General features: G+C 37.8%; 1 protein-coding gene and 1 long non-coding RNA gene across 6 annotated transcripts in view; one reads left to right on the top strand and one right to left on the bottom strand.

The window, feature by feature from the left end:
- The window catches only part of LOC124272178, a 39,018-nt gene that overhangs the window by 6,718 nt on the left and 12,121 nt on the right, over window positions 1-20,179 (top strand). Inside the window, exon 2 of the long non-coding RNA XR_006897275.1 lies at window positions 6,106-6,112. This is a non-coding gene — a long non-coding RNA (uncharacterized LOC124272178). The remainder of the gene's footprint in view (window positions 1-6,105; window positions 6,113-20,179) is intronic.
- LOC124272176 (oxidation resistance protein 1-like) overlaps window positions 909-20,179 on the bottom strand; it is a 127,980-nt gene continuing 108,709 nt past the window's right edge. For 4 of the 5 annotated variants that reach the window (XM_046707316.1, XM_046707313.1, XM_046707315.1 and 1 more), the window contains 9 exons: window positions 17,544-18,868; window positions 16,776-16,781; window positions 12,485-12,647; window positions 8,304-8,490; window positions 6,935-7,051; window positions 4,307-4,459; window positions 3,625-3,720; window positions 2,825-2,898; window positions 909-1,046 (listed from right to left, as the gene is read on the bottom strand). In XM_046707316.1, coding sequence (XP_046563272.1) covers window positions 911-1,046; window positions 2,825-2,898; window positions 3,625-3,720; window positions 4,307-4,459; window positions 6,935-7,051; window positions 8,304-8,490; window positions 12,485-12,647; window positions 16,776-16,781; window positions 17,544-18,868 — 2,257 coding nt within the window. In that variant the 3' untranslated portion in view covers window positions 909-910. The remainder of the gene's footprint in view (window positions 1,047-2,824; window positions 2,899-3,624; window positions 3,721-4,306; window positions 4,460-6,934; window positions 7,052-8,303; window positions 8,491-12,484; window positions 12,648-16,775; window positions 16,782-17,543; window positions 18,869-20,179) is intronic. The other variant, XM_046707314.1, reaches the window with a different exon arrangement.

The following is a 20,179-nucleotide window of genomic DNA, read 5'->3' as shown; positions in this document are numbered from 1 at the left end:
TTGATTTCACTGCCCTGACCTCGTCAAGTCACATAAGCCCCTGTCATATCCCACAACAATGACGAAACAGCCACACCATGTTCATTTCAAACTAGTCCATCTTCCACAGACATTGACACTTATGTGCTTGAGATATACACCTGACACTACCTATACGATAGTGTAGCAGCCTGGTGATTCATCATGAAACATCCACAGTAATACTATGTCCATAGTAATACTTTCACAAACAAGGAGTGCAAATCTTCTCAGAGTCCTCTGATGTCCTGTCATCAAATGGTTCCACAGGAAATCTACACCATACTGACATATGTCAATCAAGATTGCACTATCTCCGGCATCAGTGACGTATCCAGAGTTGAGTCCTCAGTATTGCACCAACCACACTCCTGGAATCAGTGAATCTATGCTGCTCTTCTGTCATGTTGGCGGCAAACAGCTGATGGTGACCACTGACGCTATCTAGCATCTATACTGATGCTCCACGAAATTGACAAGCCAATGTAACCGTTCATTTCTGAAAATACAATTAAACATAAAATTTGAAAACATGTCTGATATACATAATAAAATCCCAACAATGAAGCTGTTTTTTATTAGAATTTTCAAACAAAAGTCAAATTTTCAAAAATCAAAAATACATAAGCTTGTTACACAAACAGTATCAGAGCTGGCTTTTTAAAAGAATTTTCCTAACAAAAAATCATTGAAATAGAAATAGAAATTGTATTGATGTTGACAGTTCATTGTAAACTTAATAACCTCTTCTCACAAAATTCTTAGTATAAAATATAGATTCATGCAAACTGATGAAAACTATTATGGGCAAATAAACATACTAAAAACATTTATGAGGAAACAATATACTGTACACTTCATCAAATATATCAACAATCTGTTGTGTTTACCTTCATACAAAGGCCCAAGCCTCCAACCCCTTCAGTACAAAGTCCTCCTTGTCTGTGAGTACATCATTATCGAACGTTTCACAGCGATGTGAGCGGCCATGGTAGAGGTCCCCATCAAGCCACAATCCAAACTGACCCCTGAAACACAAAGTACAGGAGTTGATAAATGATGGGCTCTTTTAGAAGGGAGGCTACTCTTGTAACGAGAAGCAAATTACCTCCCTTCCCATATTATGCCTCAAGCTCCTTTCGGGTGATGAGGCAGCCTAGTGGTTAAAACGTTCACCTGTCATGCTGAAAATCCGGGTTCAATTCCCCATGTGGGTACAATGTGTGATGCCCATTTCTCGTGTCCCCCGCTGTGATATTGGTGGAATATTGCGAAAATCGGCATAAAACTAAACTCACTCACCTTTCCCCAAATGTGACAATTACCTTTCTAACGAGTGAGTGGTCAAGTGAGTGATTGAGTGAGTGAGGTGAGTGGGTAAGTACAGTTGTACGCAGCTTTCATCAATCATCCAGCAAGATCACAGAAAGGAACACCAGAAATAGGTTTCACATATAGTTCCCTAGACTAACAACTAGTCTCTGAAATGAACATATTTTACTGGAAAAAGTTCCTGAAGCTGAGTAAATCTAGACTTGCCACATTTTCTAGACTTGCATGGCCTTTCTTGGATATATTTGCTTCAGGGTCTGTACGACAGACTAATGGTTCCCTAGACTAACAGCTAGTCTCTGAAGTGAACATATTTTACTGGAAAAAGTTCATAGTAAAAAAAATATACATAATGAAAAGGAGCCCTGAGACTTTCTTCATTTTCAGAATCACTGAGTAAATCTAGACTTGCCACATTTTCTAGACTTGCGTGGCCTTTCTTGGGATATATTTGCTTCAGGGTCTGTACGACAGACTAATGGTTCCCATGTATTGAATAAAACCCAGGTCTTCAGCATGACGAATAGATACTTCACCACACGGCTAACCTACCGCAAGTCTAAGTACCATTGATGTCTGCAGAGTTGTCATTACAAGAATCTTGATGTTTTACTTTTAATCCCTAAGGCCTTATAAAGGGACATTTAAACTTCTGTTTCTCTTTGGGAATGTAATTATGGTGATTCTGAAAAAGCTTTGTGACTGATTTACAATGTCCCAGATGAATTTATGTTTGTTCATTGAATCTATTCTATTTGACACACTACAGACATGAGGAATCAAATCCAAGTATTTGGCATAGTTAGCAAATGTTTAACCATTAAGTTCTCTGATTTCATGTTTTTTTTCAGGGGCCACTGAAGTATAGCCTATACAGATGTGTTGCTTTCATGGGAAGGTATCCCCGACTTTGCATTAGGAATGGATATTACTGACATATTTCATGTAAGGTTGGGGTTGCTTTCCAGTTGTACAGCCTCCAAGCGAATCCAAACGCGTAACAGAGTACAAACACTAAGATTAGACACACTGTTTGATAGTGTTGGGAATTGGTTAAAACTCATAATTGATGATTGGTTTATTACAACCGATTAATCATCGAAAAAAATTGGTTAGCGTCATTAATGAAATTTGTTAGTGCACATAAAAATATGGAAAAAACATGTAGTTCTTTTGGGTTTTTTGGCAAAATTTCACATCTTTAAAGGATGACTAGTATGTTAGGAACATAAATTTCTTGGGGTCTTTAAGATAAATTCAATCATGACTTGAAACGAGCTTGTAGTGCTTATGAAATGTAACAGACAAAACCAACCTTGTGAAAAATATTGTTTATGAAAACAAGTGTTCCAGAATTGTTTGTGTTCGATTATGAGAAAACATGATCGATTGCATGGTCATTTAGTCACTGTGACCAATCTTTGATTATTTCAATTAATCGGACCACCACTACTGGTTGATGGTAAATACTCACTGTCCCGCTCCAATAGCCAGACTCTCCTTGTTGCCTTTAATAAAGAAGTTGTTCTCTCCAGTCCAGTGGAACACCTACAAAATAGACCAGAAAATATTATCTCCTAACCAAATATGTCTGAATGATCATATTCATACAATATCCATGTGGCAAAAAAACTGAAAAAGGTATATAATGAATGAATATAGACCAGGGGAGATGGGTCTATGGATATACAATTTCTTTATTCCAATACATGCAACATTTCGGTGTAGATGTTAACACTGTTATCAAGCACTTGTTTATCTCCCTTGTTCATCACACCAAATTCTCGATGCTACTCAAGAATTTAAAGACTGACTGACTGAGTTTGGTTTACGCCGCTTTTAGCAATATTCCAGCAACATCACGGCAGGGGACACCAGAAATGGGCTTCACACAAGAATTTCAAGAATACAGGTTAACTGCAACCTATATACAGTGAACTATGATCATAACAAACTCAAAGGGACTACTTACTATTACTATATTGCTGGGTGTGACGCCAAACAAGAACAAACCAGAACATTCGTATGTTTTTACAAAACAGACTGTGATCTACTAAGTATATAACAATAAATTTATCCACACTTACACTTTTCCCTAGAGGCTAAAGTTACTTGCAGCTTTTATTATCTGAAGATAACATTTTTCTAAAAATTGTACACAAATGAAATAATATATTTGATAGTTAAGTTTACACCAACAGCAATGATTTGAAAGAAATGATAATGTTTTCTAATGTAATGTATTCTTTACCTTATACCCTCATGAATTCTTACCTTAAATTCAGGATAGAATGTGTACAGAAAACTCTCCCCGGTGCCATAAAAATGATCACTCAGCTTAAAAGCACAATTTGTCACAGCTCCAAAAACCTGAAAATATCAAAATAGCTTTTTGACAACATCCTTATTGTTTAAGTACTGATAAATCTGTTCACAGAATTGTTGACTAAAGTTATTATTTATGTGATCATTGACAGGAAGATAAAAAGCATTTAGTCAAAACTGAAAACACAATTTCGGACGTGAAAAACCCTTCATAGAGGGAACATAAACAGTGCCTTCAGCCCGACAAAAGGAGAGCATCCCAATCCCAAGATGACCCAGCATCACATAGGATAGATTAATGTTTAGTCTCTGAATAAATTCAGTTAGATAGAAACAAATAAATCAATAAAAAAGAAAAGAACCCCCAGTGAGATGGGAGATTCTGGACCTGAGGCAAATATAGGCTTGTTTCATTTAGGGCTTTCACATTGCAATAGCTGGGCAGAAGGGAAAATAATGTCTAGAGACTAGAAAACAGGCTACACACAGGGTAGTGGTTCATTTTCAGCTTCATGAATGTGTCATTCACAAGAGTTCAGCCCTGAACAACACAGAGCATTACATCTTGTCTGTATTCAGGTTTATTAAGAAGTAGTGGTGGAAAATGGGTGAAGATATGGCGAGGGCTTACATTGTTGCTGGTGTCAGCGACCACCAGGAGTATGGGGCTGTCCACGTGACACATGTCTCGGTACAGGGTCTTCAGGCTGAAGCCGTGCAGCTCCGTGCTGTAGATGAGATTCCAGGTGTACCCGATGGTGCGAGCAGGCATGTTCTGGGACAGCTGCAAGGATACAGAAAGTGTTAGTAAGTGTTAGCTCAGTGAAATCTCAGTTCTAGTATGCGTAAAAGTAAACTAAGTAAAACCTCAAGTAAATATCAGACCAGTGTTAGCTACGATGAGCTTCAAGGCTAGGAAAAAGTGCTAGTTCAGATACATGTTGGCTCAGTGCTAGTTCAGATATATGTTGGCTCAGTGCTAGTTCAGATACATGTTGGTTCAGTGTTAGTTCAGATACATGTTGGTTCAGTGTTAGTTCAGATACATGTTGGCTCAGTGCTAGTTCAGACATATGTTGGCATGTTGGTTCAGTGCTAGTTCAGATACATGTTGGCTCAGTGTTAGTTCAGATACATGTTGGTTCAGTGCTAGTTCAGATATATGTTGGTTCAGTGCTAGTTCAGATATATGTTGGCTCAGTGCTAGTTCAGATACATGTTGGTTCAGTGTTAGTTCAGATACATGTTGGCTCAGTGCTAGTTCAGATATATGTTGGTTCAAAGCTAGTTCAGATATATGTTGGTTCAAAGCTAGTTCAGATACATGTTGGTTCAGTTCTAGTTCAGATATATGTTGGCTCAGTGCTTGTTCAGATACATGTTGGCTCAGTGCTAGTTCAGATAGATGTTTGTTCAGTGCTAGTTCAGATATATGTTGGTTCAAAGCTAGTTCAGATAGATGTTGGTTCAGTGCTAGTTCAGATGTACATGTTGGCTCAGTGCTTGTTCAGATACATGTTGGCTCAGTGCTAGTTCAGACATATGTTGGTTCAAAGGCAGTTCAGATAGATGTTGGCTCAGTGCTAGTTCAAATAGATGTTGGCTCGGTGCTAGTTCATATATATGTTGGGTCAGTGCTAGTTCAAATAGATGTTGGCTCAGTGCTAGTTCAAATAGATGTTGGCTCAGTGCTAGTGGCTCATATAGATATATGTTGGGTCAGTGCTAGTTCAAATAGATGTTTAGATGTTGGTTCAGTGCTAGTTCAGTGCTAGTTCAGATATATGTTAGTTCAAATAGATGTTGGCTCAGTGCTAGTTCAGTGTTAGTTCAGATACATGTTGGTTCAGTGTTAGTTCAGATACATGTTGGTTCAGTGTTAGTTCAGATATATGTTGGGTCAGTGCTAGTTCAAATAGATGTTGGCTCAGTGCTAGTTCAGATATATGTTGGCTCAGTGCTAGTTCAGATATGTTTCAGTGCTAGTTCAGATATATGTTGGCTCAGTGCTAGTTCAGTGCTAGTTCTAGTTCAGATATATGTTGGTTCAGTGCTAGTTCAGATATAGATACATGTTGGTTCAGATACATGTTGGTTCAGTGTTAGTTCAGATACATGTTGGTTCAGTGTTAGTTCAGATATATGTTGGGTCAGTGCTAGTTCAAATAGATGTTGGCTCAGTGCTAGTTCAAATAGATGTTGGCTCAGTGCTAGTTCAGATATATGTTGGGTCAGTGCTAGTTCAAATAGATGTTGGCTCAGTGCTAGTTCAGATATATGTTGGCTCAGTCCTAGTTCAGATATATGTTGGCTCAGTGCTAGTTCAGATATGTTGGTTCAAAGCTAGTTCAGGTATATGTTGGCTCAGTTTTGACTTGGGCAAACATTAATAATAATAATAATTCATTTATATAGCCCCCTAGTATCCAGCTGATTAGTTGCTCACTGGACGCTGTAATCAAAATCTGATTATTATTATCCCGGATAACCCAAGCTGCCTGTGAGGCACTAGAAGGTTAATAGTCACATGACTTATCCCACCAGGTACCCATTTATCTGCTGGGTGAACAGATGCCATTTGGAACAAACTCACTTGCCTAAGGTGAGACAATATGTATCACATGTGCTTCATTGTGGGGCAGGCCGAAGTCCTAGATACTCTCAGGAGTCAAGCTGACAAACACGGTCACCCATCCAAGGCCTCTCAACTTTGCATAACTTCAACTGATTTGTGACCTGAACTCTATGCACAGGACCACACACCACCAACACACCAACACACCAATTAACACCACTTACACTTAATAACCCTTATGTAAAAATGAACCTAGTGATATGTTTAACCAATAAATTTACAACATCAAACAAATTCTATTATTTGAAATGACAGGTCATGAAGGATGATGCATATACATACCAAAACATTCAAGAGGCAACACATGTTAACACACAACAGTCAAATGAGTATTTTTTCTATTTTAGCTGCCTGCTAATATTTGATTAAGTTAGTTTCCTTATTACTAACATTAAAATCAAGATAGGTATGTGATACTGGATCCCAGAGCTTACTGTTTCAGAGGGTTATTGATAGACATAGTAATTGCCTAATACCTTCATAACCTGGGGCTAGAACAGTGTTATGAGCTTCTGGGATAGATTACTCAATGCTTCAAGACAGGTACACCTAGGTCCGGGTCACTGATTCTAGCTATAGGACAGAAATACACAGAACACAATGCCATTATGATTGCATATCTACCTCAATGAGTTGTTCCTGCGACAGCAACTTGGATTCCCCAACCATCTCTGGCAGTTGGAGTGAGTCCTCTATGTCCACAGTTGACATGCGTCGAATGGCTTCCTCCTTGCTGATGATCTGCAACATCCATCACTCTGTCACATCTGACAATCAACACTCCCACTACCAACTATAACTCATACTTCAACAGTGTTCGACACACAACAATGTCGACAGTTCAGTCAACAGCAGATAAAATACATTGTTTCTAACGGATCTTTAGTGGTTCTGGCCTAAAAGGACAAATATATACCAGCATAGACACAGCCTTATGGAAGGATAGGATGCATTGTTTTTAATAATTGGTGCAATTTGTTGAAATCATCAGGGTTAAAATTGAGACAGAAATGTGTTTCCAGTGGGCACAAGTGCGTAGATGTGATGCAGAAATATATACTGCATCCTTGAAGGCACAGAAAAAAAATGCGTCTACATTCTTGGCAAGAAATAAAAAAGTCCTGTTATTGAAATAATAATCAAATCTTAAAGAACAGTACATTATTTCATTAATTTACTAAACCCTAATATGCCCTGTAAGGACCCTTGAACAAATTATTGGGAGTACTCTGAGTTCAGGTTAAAAAAAGGGCGGTGGGGTAGCCTTGTGGTTAAAGCGTTTGCTCGTCACGCCAAAGACCCGGGTTCGAATCCCTACATGGGTACAATATGTGAAGCCCATTTCTGGTGTCCCCCCGCCGTGATATTGCTGGAATATTGCTAAAAGCGGCGTGAAACTAAACTCACTCACTCACTCAGGTAAAAAAAAGTCCTATTGTTTTCAAATATGTTGTGAAAGCATGCTTATTGGGGCAGGGAAATTTCTGTCAAAAGTGGACTGAAATAAAAACAGATTCAAGGGAAGGTTCTTTGATAGAGACTGTTCATGACCCCTAACACAGTAGCTGTTTTTTAACATAGAAGATGTTCACAGATTACAACTAGCAGCCACCAGCACCAATGAACCACCCCAATGTGTATGTGAAGTCTCTGGGCTGACATATTTTCTAGTTTCAGACACAGCAAGGAGAATGTGGAGAAACAGCTGTATTCACAGCAAGGGGAATGTGGAGAAACAGCTCTATTCACACAACAGCACGGCAGGGATAGTGAGTGAGTGAGTATGGTTTTACGCCACTTATAGCAATATTCCAGCAATATCAAGGCAGGATACACTAGAAATGGGATTCACACATTGTACCCACGTGGGGAATCGAACCAAGGTCTTCTGCATGATGAGAGGACACTTTCTTCTCTGGGCTACCCTGTCGCCCTTATGGCAGGGATATGAATTATGATTAAATATCAATATGAATATAAGATGAATCTTTACCTCCCAGTCTTTGTGGATCTTCTGAATACTGGCAAAGTGTTCATCTACGATCTCCAACTGTTCTTCTTTCTCCAGCTGATCGTCATCACTGATGACAACAAAACCACGAGTCTCTGGATCAATGTCGTCTTCATCACCATAGATTTCGGGTGTCCATTGCACGAAGAAAGCATACAGTTGGTCAACCCTAAAGACAAACAAGTTTCATTCATAAAAAGATTCTGCTTCAAGTCAATAGAGATCACACTATTCCAATCAATGAACACTGGCATGCTATTATGGACACAAGGAAAACAACATCTTTATGGACCACAACTTCATGGACCACAAATGTATGGACCACAGCTTCTTGTTTATTGTATAGAGAAGTTGCTACCCATGAAGTTACATGCTTCTCAAAACACTTATTAACATATATTACTATGGACACTTTAAGACATGATTTTGAGCTTACCATCAAAACTTCTTCTTATAACCCTGAAATATTATCAAAGCAGACATACCTTGTCTTTAAGCGTCACAAACAAGCATGCTCATATCATGAAAATACTAGGTGTAAGACATGGCAGTCATTTGTGCAACTTTCCTCCATAAGACCAGCCATGTCAGCATGTGTTTAAAGACCAACTACCATACAGAGAGTATTGTCAATAAGTCTGTCAGCCTTCATGGAATAAGCCCCTCTTGTACCTATGCTGGGTGTGATGTTATGTGTTATAATGCTGTGTTGTATAACTGTGTTGTACTGTGTCACCAGCTGTTAGCCATGATTGACAGCCTGTCAGCACTCTCGTCAATAACAGGTCCATGTAACTGGCGCCTTATCCACTTTTAAGAAATGACTTGACAATCATTACAAACTTCTACCTTTTATTTAAAATCACTGATTTATTTTCTCCATGCATATTGTTTTTCATCAATCGAACATGAAATGGTGGTTATGGAATAGTCAGGAGATAACAACACTGTTCTCAGTGTTCAGACTAAAGTGAATTTGGAACAAGACACACAATTTTAAGGACATAAATGTTAAAATTAGCTGGGATAAATCTACAGGTAACAGATACACTGCAAATATGTTCATCTTCATTGTACTATACGTCACGATTAAATTGCAGGGATAGAAATAGTTCTTTTTCTAAGTGTGCCTTAGGGCACCAGACAAATATTTTAGGTGTGCCTTTCTGAAATCGAGTATGCCCACATGTTTTTAGAATAAATGACAATGATGATGATCATTTGAAATTTATTGTTAAATAAAGAAATGGGTTTATGAGCATTCAAATATGTATGGTATTATTCAATTTAGAAAAAAATAATTGTTTTGGGGATTAAATGACTAAATGTGAGTTATGTCTCTTAAAAAATTAGGCGTGTCAAAAGGGCACCGAGAACATTTTTTAGCCGTGTCATTTCTGTATTTACCGTGCCATGGCACACTAGTATATGGGGTATTTCGAACCCTGAATTGGAATATTTGATGTCAGTGAAGATATTGAGTGAAGCAGCATACGTTTTAGATCAAAGTTTTGAATGTGTAGAAGACCCAAAATAGCAAACCCCAATATTAGCCTTCAAACAAAAAAACAGCTTTATATGCTCAAACATTGTTCCTGTATATGAATATACTCTTGTTGCATGTAGAATTGATCTCCAGTAACCCATACTTGTCGTCAGAGGCGACTAACAGGATCGGGTGGTGAGGCTCACTGACTTGCGTAGATCGATCCTCATGCTGTTTATCACTGGATTGTCTGGTCCACTGCCATGTAGCTGGAACATTGCTGAGTGCAGCATAAGACTAAACTCACTCACTCACTTACTCTCACTCATTCATTCACTCTTGTTGCATGTCAAACTGGCAGTGACACCCAAGCACTAGCTACTGGCATTTAACATTTGGTTGGTACCCTTAAGATTAAGCCAAACCTGTCATGGTTAAGAGCTACACTGACTGACTGAGTTTGGTTTTACACCGCTTTTAGCAATATTCCAGCAATATCACGGCAGCGGATGCCAGAAATGTGCTTCACACATTGTACCCATGTGGGGAATCGAACCCAGGTATTGGCGGGACGAGCGAACGCTTTAACCACTAGGCTACCCTATCGCCCCTAAGAGCTACACTGCAAGGCACTGTTATGATGTCACACCCTCACTTATGCTGCAACAGCTATGACGTCACAAGCTGTTTGTTGTCCATGTAGGTTTAAATTCTTTTAATGGATTATCCCTATTATAATTCAGAACACATTACATTACATTACATTACACTACATTGTAGTGTTCCAAATTAGCATAACTCTGCCAGTAAACCCAGAAAGGACGAGTGACGTTTCCTTGAGGACTAGAACCGATCTGACATTAAATCAGTGGTGACTCTGAAGCAGATTAATTCTTACAGGTGAATGAAACTGATTTCTACCCCAAATAACTGGATGTCAATTTTCTGAAAATACTTGCACTGGAAGGCGATAGATTTGTTGGTTTACATTACATATGAACAGTTTCACATCACTTCTGTAGTCTAGCGACGAAGACCTGCTTTCAGGTAACATGGCTCAACTGGCTAATAAGCAAATATAGACATTGAACAAAAGTTGCAGTTATAAATATTTTAAGCATGAACACTAACAACCAACACTAAATTCTAATAAATTGTACTGAATATGATTTGGAAAAGATCCATGCCAAAGTTCTTCTCCCTCAGACTGGCAACTTCAGAGAAGTTTAGATCATGCAGAATCATTGCATTTTAAAGGTCACATGCAACCAAAAAAATCAAACATAAATAAAACACAATTATCACTTATTCATGACATATAATATACATTGCTGGTAATGAAAAAAACATAAAAACAAAATTATAAGCGTACAATCGCAAATCAAAAGTGCAAAATTGTGTACTTCGGTTTACTTCCCAAGAAACGAAGCAGCCAGATACCGAACCCAGTCAGAGCGGGTGGGTGTGCACTCAAGTGTAACGGCTGGTTCATTAGCAGATGCCGCCTTCACGGCTCATTGTGTGTGTATATATAGAGATGTTGGGTTTTGTAAATACATGCTCATTTTTTGTGTATAACATTTTGCAATCAACAGACATCATAACATGTCATGTGTTCAAGTATCACACCTGCCTGTCTGTGTAATTACATAATGTGACAGAGACCGAACTCGGGCCATAAATCAATGCATTTTGTTTATGGTGTATAGCCTGATTGGTGTTAAGTTCAAATTGCATGTGGTCAGTGATAGCAGCTGTGTATTGAATATTGTCAGACAGACAGGCAGACACACAGGTGTCAATAAAACAAGACATTGAGTTTTGTCTGTGACAGCGACATATCTATATCACAGTTGGAAATTCTGTACAACGCTAAATAATGACATTGCTTTTAAGTATCGAACTGAGAAAGTGACTTCGGTAAGAATGCGTGTGGTGAAATAGACAAATGAAATTATATAAACAGTTAATTTACTGTCATAACATATAAAAGCTCAGCGCCTGTGAGATATCAACAAAACATTAGAAAAATAGCTCACACCAAAGCCTTCACCGAGTATTCACCCGACAACCCGCTTCCAAGCTGCGCGAAACTATTTCACTGCGCACGTGCTATGAGCGCAGCCCAGCTGTTGAAACCCGTTTTCCCCAGAAAAGTCTGGGGAAAATTAGTGAAACGTTTGAACTCCGATTTCGCGCGTTTTTTTTCATCGCGTTATTTTTTAACTTTATAAGTTGAATTTGCATTTTTGACGATTTGTTTCGGTAAGTCCATACCGAAAGGTATCAGAATCTGCAAAGTTGTGTTTTACGTTGCATGTGACCTTTAAGCATTTAATAAAAGAGCAGTTAAAAATATTGCAAAAAAACAAAACCACCTCTGACTAAATATTCCTGAGTAATTGCCATAAAATGTTTGCTCAATATGGCTATCATTGTGGCCATATTGAAAATTGGATTATAACTTCTTGAACAAATTGAGGTGTCATCATTGGTGGGAATAATTTCCGCTTCATCTGGTTTCTGGAGAGAAAATGCTACACTGATAACAGACAGACAGACAGACAGACAGACAGACATAACAGGCAATGGTGGTTGAACAATTCATCACCAAAAACACAAAGTATATTCTTCAGCTGATGACGCAGTAGATTAATATGTGCTTGCACAGACTCACTTTTCTCTGGGGATGGAGAACCAGTATTCAGGCTTCTTCTTGGTGGCCCTGTAGGACTCGATGGGACAGGTCTGGGATACCTCCTTGTTCTTGGGGTGCCCCACCCTGAGGCAGAGGTAAAGTGGGGGGTCCTCAGACCGAGTGGCAGGCCGGGCAATCAGCTCTGTCAGAGGAAAATCCATGTTATTTACGGTTTCTAAATGTAGACATTTTTATAATTGAGTTTTTATTTACACAACTGTAATCAGTATTTCAGCAATATCACAGTGGGGAATACCAGAAATAACCTTCAAACTTAGTACCTGTGTAGAAAATCAAACCTGAGTCATCAGCGTGATGAGCGAAAACTTTAACCACTGCTCTACCCCACTGCCCTAATTCTTGCTTGATAATCGTTAATATATTATCAATTATTGTTACTCATATTCAAAAAGTAAATATGCTACAACATTTGTATCATAAAGGTTGGGAGTTTCAAATGTCAATATATTCTCTCCTTGTCATTTTATTCAAACATACACAACAAAACCTCTTCCTGGTATCTCAAGGATAAAATATACCACTAGCATATCCAGTAATAAAAAGGTGACTTTCTCAACTAATATCCTGCAACATACATAAATGGCAAATTGTGTGAGTCAGCTAAAGAAGTAGAACGCTTGCAGTACATCTCACTGAAAGCATGAGACAGATGGATCTTAAGCAAAATGTGCATGAAAATATAACCGCCTGGCCTGTTGATCGCTGCTGTGCTAAGCAAGAGAACCGAGTCATGTAACAAACTGTATGAAACAATAGAGCCATGCACACAATAAGTCATCAAAACACGAACCAGAATCAAACGGACATGGATTCCAGGGTCTTCATAAAACAGAATCATGCACTGAATTGTCATGCAACTGAATTCTGATATTTCATTTTTCTCTATGTTCATAGTATGTCCTTGTTATGTATGTTATATAAGATATCATATTTATTTCATTATAATTATTTTATTCCATGGTCAAGTATAAAAGGCCATGTAAATGCTTTTCCAAATAACATCTACATTACATCTATATGTACATGATAACATACCGTATGAATAATGTTTATTGATTTTCAACCACACTGAGTGCAGACAATTATAGTTTTGCAGATAAACCTTCTGTAATTAAGATTTACATTGACAGATATCTATGACCATTAAATGAAGTGTTTCAACAGACATTTTATATGTTGTTTTTACATCTGCTGAACAAGATTATGATATGATTTACCACACAGAATCACGTTTTCTCCAGAGTGCAGTTGCTCGACACACAGCAATAACACACAGCGAGTTTGTTTCAAAACCTGAACACATTCATCCTATAGTAAAATGTTTCATTGAAGTAGTTACCACTCATATGGAAATGGCACAAAAAATAATGGCTACTTTTTTATATAAAAATGACTTCATTTGTTGGGTTCTTTAGTGCATTTGATTTAAGAAAGTGATGGATAGTGGAAGGTGAGGTGATCAGAAATGTGAAGCATTGGAGAATAATGTGTCTGAAGATATATTCAGATTATTAGGCAATTTGTAAAATGTTGGAAACCATCAATAAAAAGAAAGATTTTGTAAAGGAACTCTTTCTCAGCATGAGCCACAAACTTGATGAAATATTTACCCCAAAATGAACAAAGCTATGATTATTTAACACTTGCTGTACATATCGACTTTTGCCATATTTTATATCTGTAAGTGCAGTTTGGGGATATTTTTAAAATTCAGATTTAAACCAAAGTATTCAGATTTTTCAATTTACATGACTGCAGTACTTACTAAAAGTTACAAGTTAAAGGTCACATGCAACCAAAAAACAAACATAATTAAAACACAATTATCACTTATTCATGACATGTAATATACACTGCTGATTATGAAAAAAGAATAAACAAAATTATAAGCGTACAATCGCAAATCAAAAGTGCAATATTTGGTACTTGGGTTTACTTCCCTCGAAACGAAGCACCCGGGAGACCGAAACCAGTCAGAGCGGGTGGGTGTGCACTCAAGTGTAACAGAAGTCTTTTATTTGCCGATGCACTCACGGCTCATTGTGTGTGTGTGTGTGTGTGTGTGTGTGTGTGTATATAGAGATGTTGGGTTTTGTAAATACATGCTAATTTTTTTTGCATTTGCGTTCGATCCAATCAACAAATACTGAGATGGTGAACTACTGCGTGGCTGGAAACTGTCGTTCGTCCAAGTACAAAGCAGGACTTGAAACTGACAATCTGAGTGTGCACCGGTTTCCGTCCGATCCAGTCATCCGAGAAAAATGGATGCTGTTTGTTTGCAACCCACAGACATAATAACATGTCATGTGTACAAGTATCACACCTGCCTGTCTGTGTAATTACATAATGTGACAGAGACAGAACTCAGGTGCACGAGCCATAAATCAATGTATTTTGTTTATGGTGTATAGCCTGATACGTTTCAAGTTCAAATTGCATGTGGTCAATGATTGAAGTTGTGTATTGCATATTGTCATTAGCAGATAGGCAGGCAGAGACATTGGTGTCAATAAAACAGACATTGAGTTTTGTCTGTGACAGAGACTGCTTATCACAATCAACATATGTTTTTATGTTTCCATAGACATGTATTAAAACATTTCAGTTTTCAAGCTGAGCAACTTTAAACAAAGAAATTAGTAATTTCTAATGCTACTCTTTCTTGAAAACTTGGTTTGCAAATCTGCCCACCCCCAAAAAGCAAGATGTGAAAACATTAGAAAAAGTATGGGACCAGTGTATTTTTATTACTGCAGACCAAAGATGCTTGTAATCACAAGAAACATCTTTTGTCCTCTAACTTCGACCACAGCAATAATCCTTGCATGCATCACTTGCTGTGTTTTTATGAGTCGCCTTCCTGGTTCAAGACGCGCGAACCTAATCACTGCGCTGCGCGGCACAGCTGTTGAAACCACTTTTCACCCCAGCGCTGGGGTGAAATTAGTGTGTGTGTGTGTGTGTGTGTGTGTGTGTGTGTGTGTGTGTGTGTGTGTGTGTGTGTGTGTGTGTGTGTGTGTGTGTGTGTGTGTGTGTGTTGTTTCATCGCGTTATTTTTCAACTTTATATATTGAATTTGCATGTTTGATAATTTGTTACTGTAAGTCCATACCAAAAGGTATCAGAATCTGCAAAGTTGTGTTTTGCGTTGCATGTGACCTTTAACATGCAGAGAAACGGGTAGGGTAAACTTGTACTCAAAATAACATATCTCCACACACACAAAGGACGGAATGATAGCATATACAGCAGAAAGAGCAGAACTTTAAGTAAATCTGAATGAATGCTGAAAGTCAGATACAGAGACTGAAGAAGAGCAGCCAACACGACCTTGCTGTATTGCAGTTGAACATTAAACCTGGCCATCATGCATTTTATTAAAGATCTTTTACTTCAGAACAAATGTCAAAAGCATAAGTCTGAATCATCTGAATCTAAGAAAATTTCACTGCATGTGTCCGTGATATGGACTTATCACTTTGAGTTACGTAGCCAAATTTATATCAACAGAAAGAGTCCTAATGAAATACCTAGTCTGACTAAAGGATAGTAAAGGATATTGTTTGTTAATACGAAGCAGTGAAAAGGTTATTGGGAAAACACTGGATAAATTCATTGATGATAAACTGATGTATCCATCCCTTAAGTCAGGTCATATCATAAAAACCTATTTTGTATCCAGGGTATATATCATTAATGAGGCATGAAATCGGGTTAAATCACACTTTACATTAGCTATCTGTTACAGTCAAAATTTGTTATTTTCAATATCACTCCAGAATGCCATAATTTAATCACTAACAAACTGATACACATATTTCATAACTTAGCATTATTTACCATGACAGAAAATTCCAGAATAAATGATTCTTCAGGCACAGTTTACTGTTTGATAAGGATGACCAAAAACTGACCTTAGGTAGATGCCATATTATTGAACTGAAGCAGTTATATAAAGATCTGTTTTTCATTTCTTTTTGTGATCATGAGTAGGCTTTATATAATAAACTCAAGCAATTATATCAAGGCCTCAGATTTTTTTGCCTTTTTCCTTTACTTTTAATGAAAATAACATATCAACAGTTAAATTCAGAAGATATTTATATATATATATTCCAATACAACATTTTTGTTCCCATCATATTTCTCATGCACAGGCATACAACATGCACATATGAAAATATTTGTTGAGGTAAATCTGCTATAAGCACAGCTGACACAGATTCAGACCTTCTATATCACATACCTAGACCTGGAAAGCAGAGAAGATAAAAATGATACTTTAAAATACTCCATGATGCAAAAGTTTCACAATATTAAATTGCACGTCATTAGCAGATAATTAAGTGCTAATCTTCATGTCAAATTCATGCACAAGTTCAAATGGTCATTCATACGTAAAGTAGAGCTGGACACAAAATAATATTTAGTTGGGGAAATTAAGTCAAGAAGTATCTTTGGTTAAGAAAGACTACACAAAAATAGAGGATAAAACTAACATTCTGAAAATGAAATGATGCTAACCTACCACTTACAACCAAATGTTAATACCTATTGACAATATGTACATAATAACATATCTACAGATTCACAGGCACCATCTGTTCAACAAAAGTGCTGTTATAGGTATACATGCAAATGATAGTCAAATTATCACATTATTCTATCAATATTAATTACCACATACTTACCACAAAATTATCAGCAGTCAGTCCATAAAACATCTATCCGCTTGCCCCAACTTGACTTTGGGCATCATTTTGAATACATTTAGTGTTATCCAAAAGACTTTTTAATACTCGGCTTTGGATAGGTAGCAAAAATCTCAGTAAATCAGTTTCATACAGCAAACTATACCTTGCCTTGTCTAATACAGGATACCCAACAGCCTATGACGTTTTCCACCCTCAGTATGAACTAATGTGACTTTCATGGCTCTCAAAATAATGTTCACTAACCATATGCATAGTTTTTGGATTGAAATAAGAATCCTAAGCTGACAAGTCATACTTACTGTCAAACGTTTGAAACAGTTCTGGTTTGTCTTCCAGTTTGATGGCACTTTCCACTTCTAGGTTCATCAGATCAGAATGGGCCATAGTTGTGATGGACATAACTGGTGTTTTGCTGGCCGTCGTCACTACAACTTCATTGATGTCTTCCAGGTTGAAGCGATCATCAGAATCCTTTCGGAACAATCCAGTTGCGTAGTTGACAAAATTACTCAGATGTTTGGCAGATGTCTGAAAAGGCCTGAACCCTCCATCTGTCTGATCCTGCACTTGAGATTCCAAAGCGGCTGAGGAAGCAGACGTGTCTGCTTGTTGTCGGTCATCTGATTCCAAATTGGCTTCTTTGACATTTGCAGTTTCATCACAACTGTCAACAAAAACGCTTTCATTTCTTGATTCATTTGGATTTTGGTTTTCTTGGTCCACTCTCTCAAACTCAGAATCAGTCGTTGATTCTCCAGTAGCTGCATTGTTCAATATCACAGATTTGGGTTCCTCACCAGAGAGTGTTAAAGACAGTTGGGGTTCGTCCTGAGAGAGAGAAGTTTGGGCAAGGTCGGAAGCATCAGTCGTTAGGACAGAAGCGTTTCGATCCACAAATGTAATTTTTCTCGACCCTTTGTCATCAGTCACATTTGCATCATCACTAAAGCCTTCATCTTCTGTCACATCTGTTTCCACACTGGAAATCTCAGAAATATTCTCAGGAGCTGTCAGCCCAGTCACAGCACCAGCTGCACCTTCATCATTGAAGTTTTCATCACACTTTTCACCCACATTTCTTTCCAAATCCTTCCCACACTTTCTCTCTATTTCATCCAAAGCATCAGAAATTTTACTTTTAACTGCTCCCATTGTATCGTCAGTACCTGTTAGGCTACTTCCTAATTCCTGTTCAGTCTCTTTACCTGTATCCTCAGTACCTCTTTCCAGATGAGTCCCTGCTTCTGCAGATGCTTGTTCTAATCCACTCCTCCCAGTATCTATAGATGCAGGTGCTTGTTCTAATCCACTCCTCCCAGTATCTATAGATGCTGGTGCTGCTTCACCCTCACCAGGAAGTTTTTCGTTTCCATTCAAATCTGGCGATTCAATATTAACACTCTGATTTCGAGATATTACACCACACGAACAGATACTGTTAGTTTCTGATTTCAAGCTCTCCAATGTGGAGGATCGACTTGGATGACTTAAATCACTCAGCACTGCCTCTGTGCTTGTGTCTACATGGTCTTTGGACTTATCGTGCAGTGAGGCAAAAGCCTGGTAGAGGGGACAACCCTTGTCGTGGTACACTTCAGGTCGTGGCGATGTTGCTCTGTCCTCACTGAAACACCAATCGTAGCAGTTAGATCTCCAGTATTGTCTAGATACTCTTACTTCACTGCACCTTTACCTATGCAACAAGGATTATATTACATGCCATACAGGTATGGAGGCTTAACATGAAAATGATTTCTGTCATGTAATGTTTAGTAACACCATATGCGGCCCATGTAACCTAATTCCTTATCTTACTCTTGATAATTAAGTTCATACAAAAACACATAAAATATCATGTTTCAAAAAACACAACCAAATAGATGTTAACTATCATTATGTTCTCAATTAGACATAACCCTTTTAAATTTTTTATTCTTGTTTCACTTCTGGGAATTTTTATTCATTTTCATGTATTTATACAACAAGAAAACAATTTGTTCCAGCCCTGATAAGATTCAATTTTTAATGTCAATCATTAATCATGTTATGTTCATTATTGATAAAGCTTCTGCACCATGATATATAGCAAAAAAAACATTATTAAACCCTACAAGTATAAAGCTTAATGTATTGGTATACTTTGCATTGCATATGACAATTATGATATTCTTCTGTTATGTGTGGGATTATCAAAGTCATAGATATCAAATGAACTCAACAAATCTCAAAGTGATACATGTGTGTTTTTTACTTCAGAACCAGTCATGTCAGAATGAGAAAAAGTTGCCACAAACCAAAATGAAGTTAAAATGAACCTAAATACTGTACAAAGTTCAAAAGTCCAGCCTTCACAAAAAGAAACATATTTTTCCAAACTGAACACATAAAATCCCATACAAAGATGACAAGATGATTGAGAGAAAGCCTCACACTACAGTCAACAAGCTACAGCTACAACATGACAGCCTGGAAATAAGCCCCGCCACAAGTGGACAGTAGGGATCCACACCATCTGGAATCTAGTCTCCTCGGCCCCAGATACCCGTCAAGATCCAGGTTAGAATTGATCTTCAGTAACCCATGCTTGTCATAAGTGGCAACTAATGGGATTGGGTGGTCAGGCTCGCTGACTTGGTTGACACATGTCATCATATCCCAATTGCATAGATTGATGCTCATGTTGTTGATCACTGGATTGTGTGGTCCAGACTCGATTATTTAGAGACTGACACCAAATAGCTGGAATATTGCTCAGAACTAAACTCACTCACTCACTCATAGGCCCCAGAAAATATATTTTTTAACAGTAGTCAAACTAAAGTCAAGAATAATTGGCCAAGTCAAACCTTCCTCAGTTCTTGACTGACAAAGAACTGTTCTGGACTTATATTGGATTTGACTGTATTTCAGTTTATTCATTTCATTTAGATATATA

This window comes from Haliotis rubra, unplaced genomic scaffold, assembly GCF_003918875.1.
Source record: "Haliotis rubra isolate DU_JTF1 unplaced genomic scaffold, ASM391887v1 Scf167, whole genome shotgun sequence".
NCBI classification, from domain to species: Eukaryota; Metazoa; Mollusca; class Gastropoda; order Lepetellida; family Haliotidae; genus Haliotis; species Haliotis rubra.
Note: the sequence above shows the minus strand (reverse complement) of the source record. Positions and strands in the feature narration are given on the sequence as shown.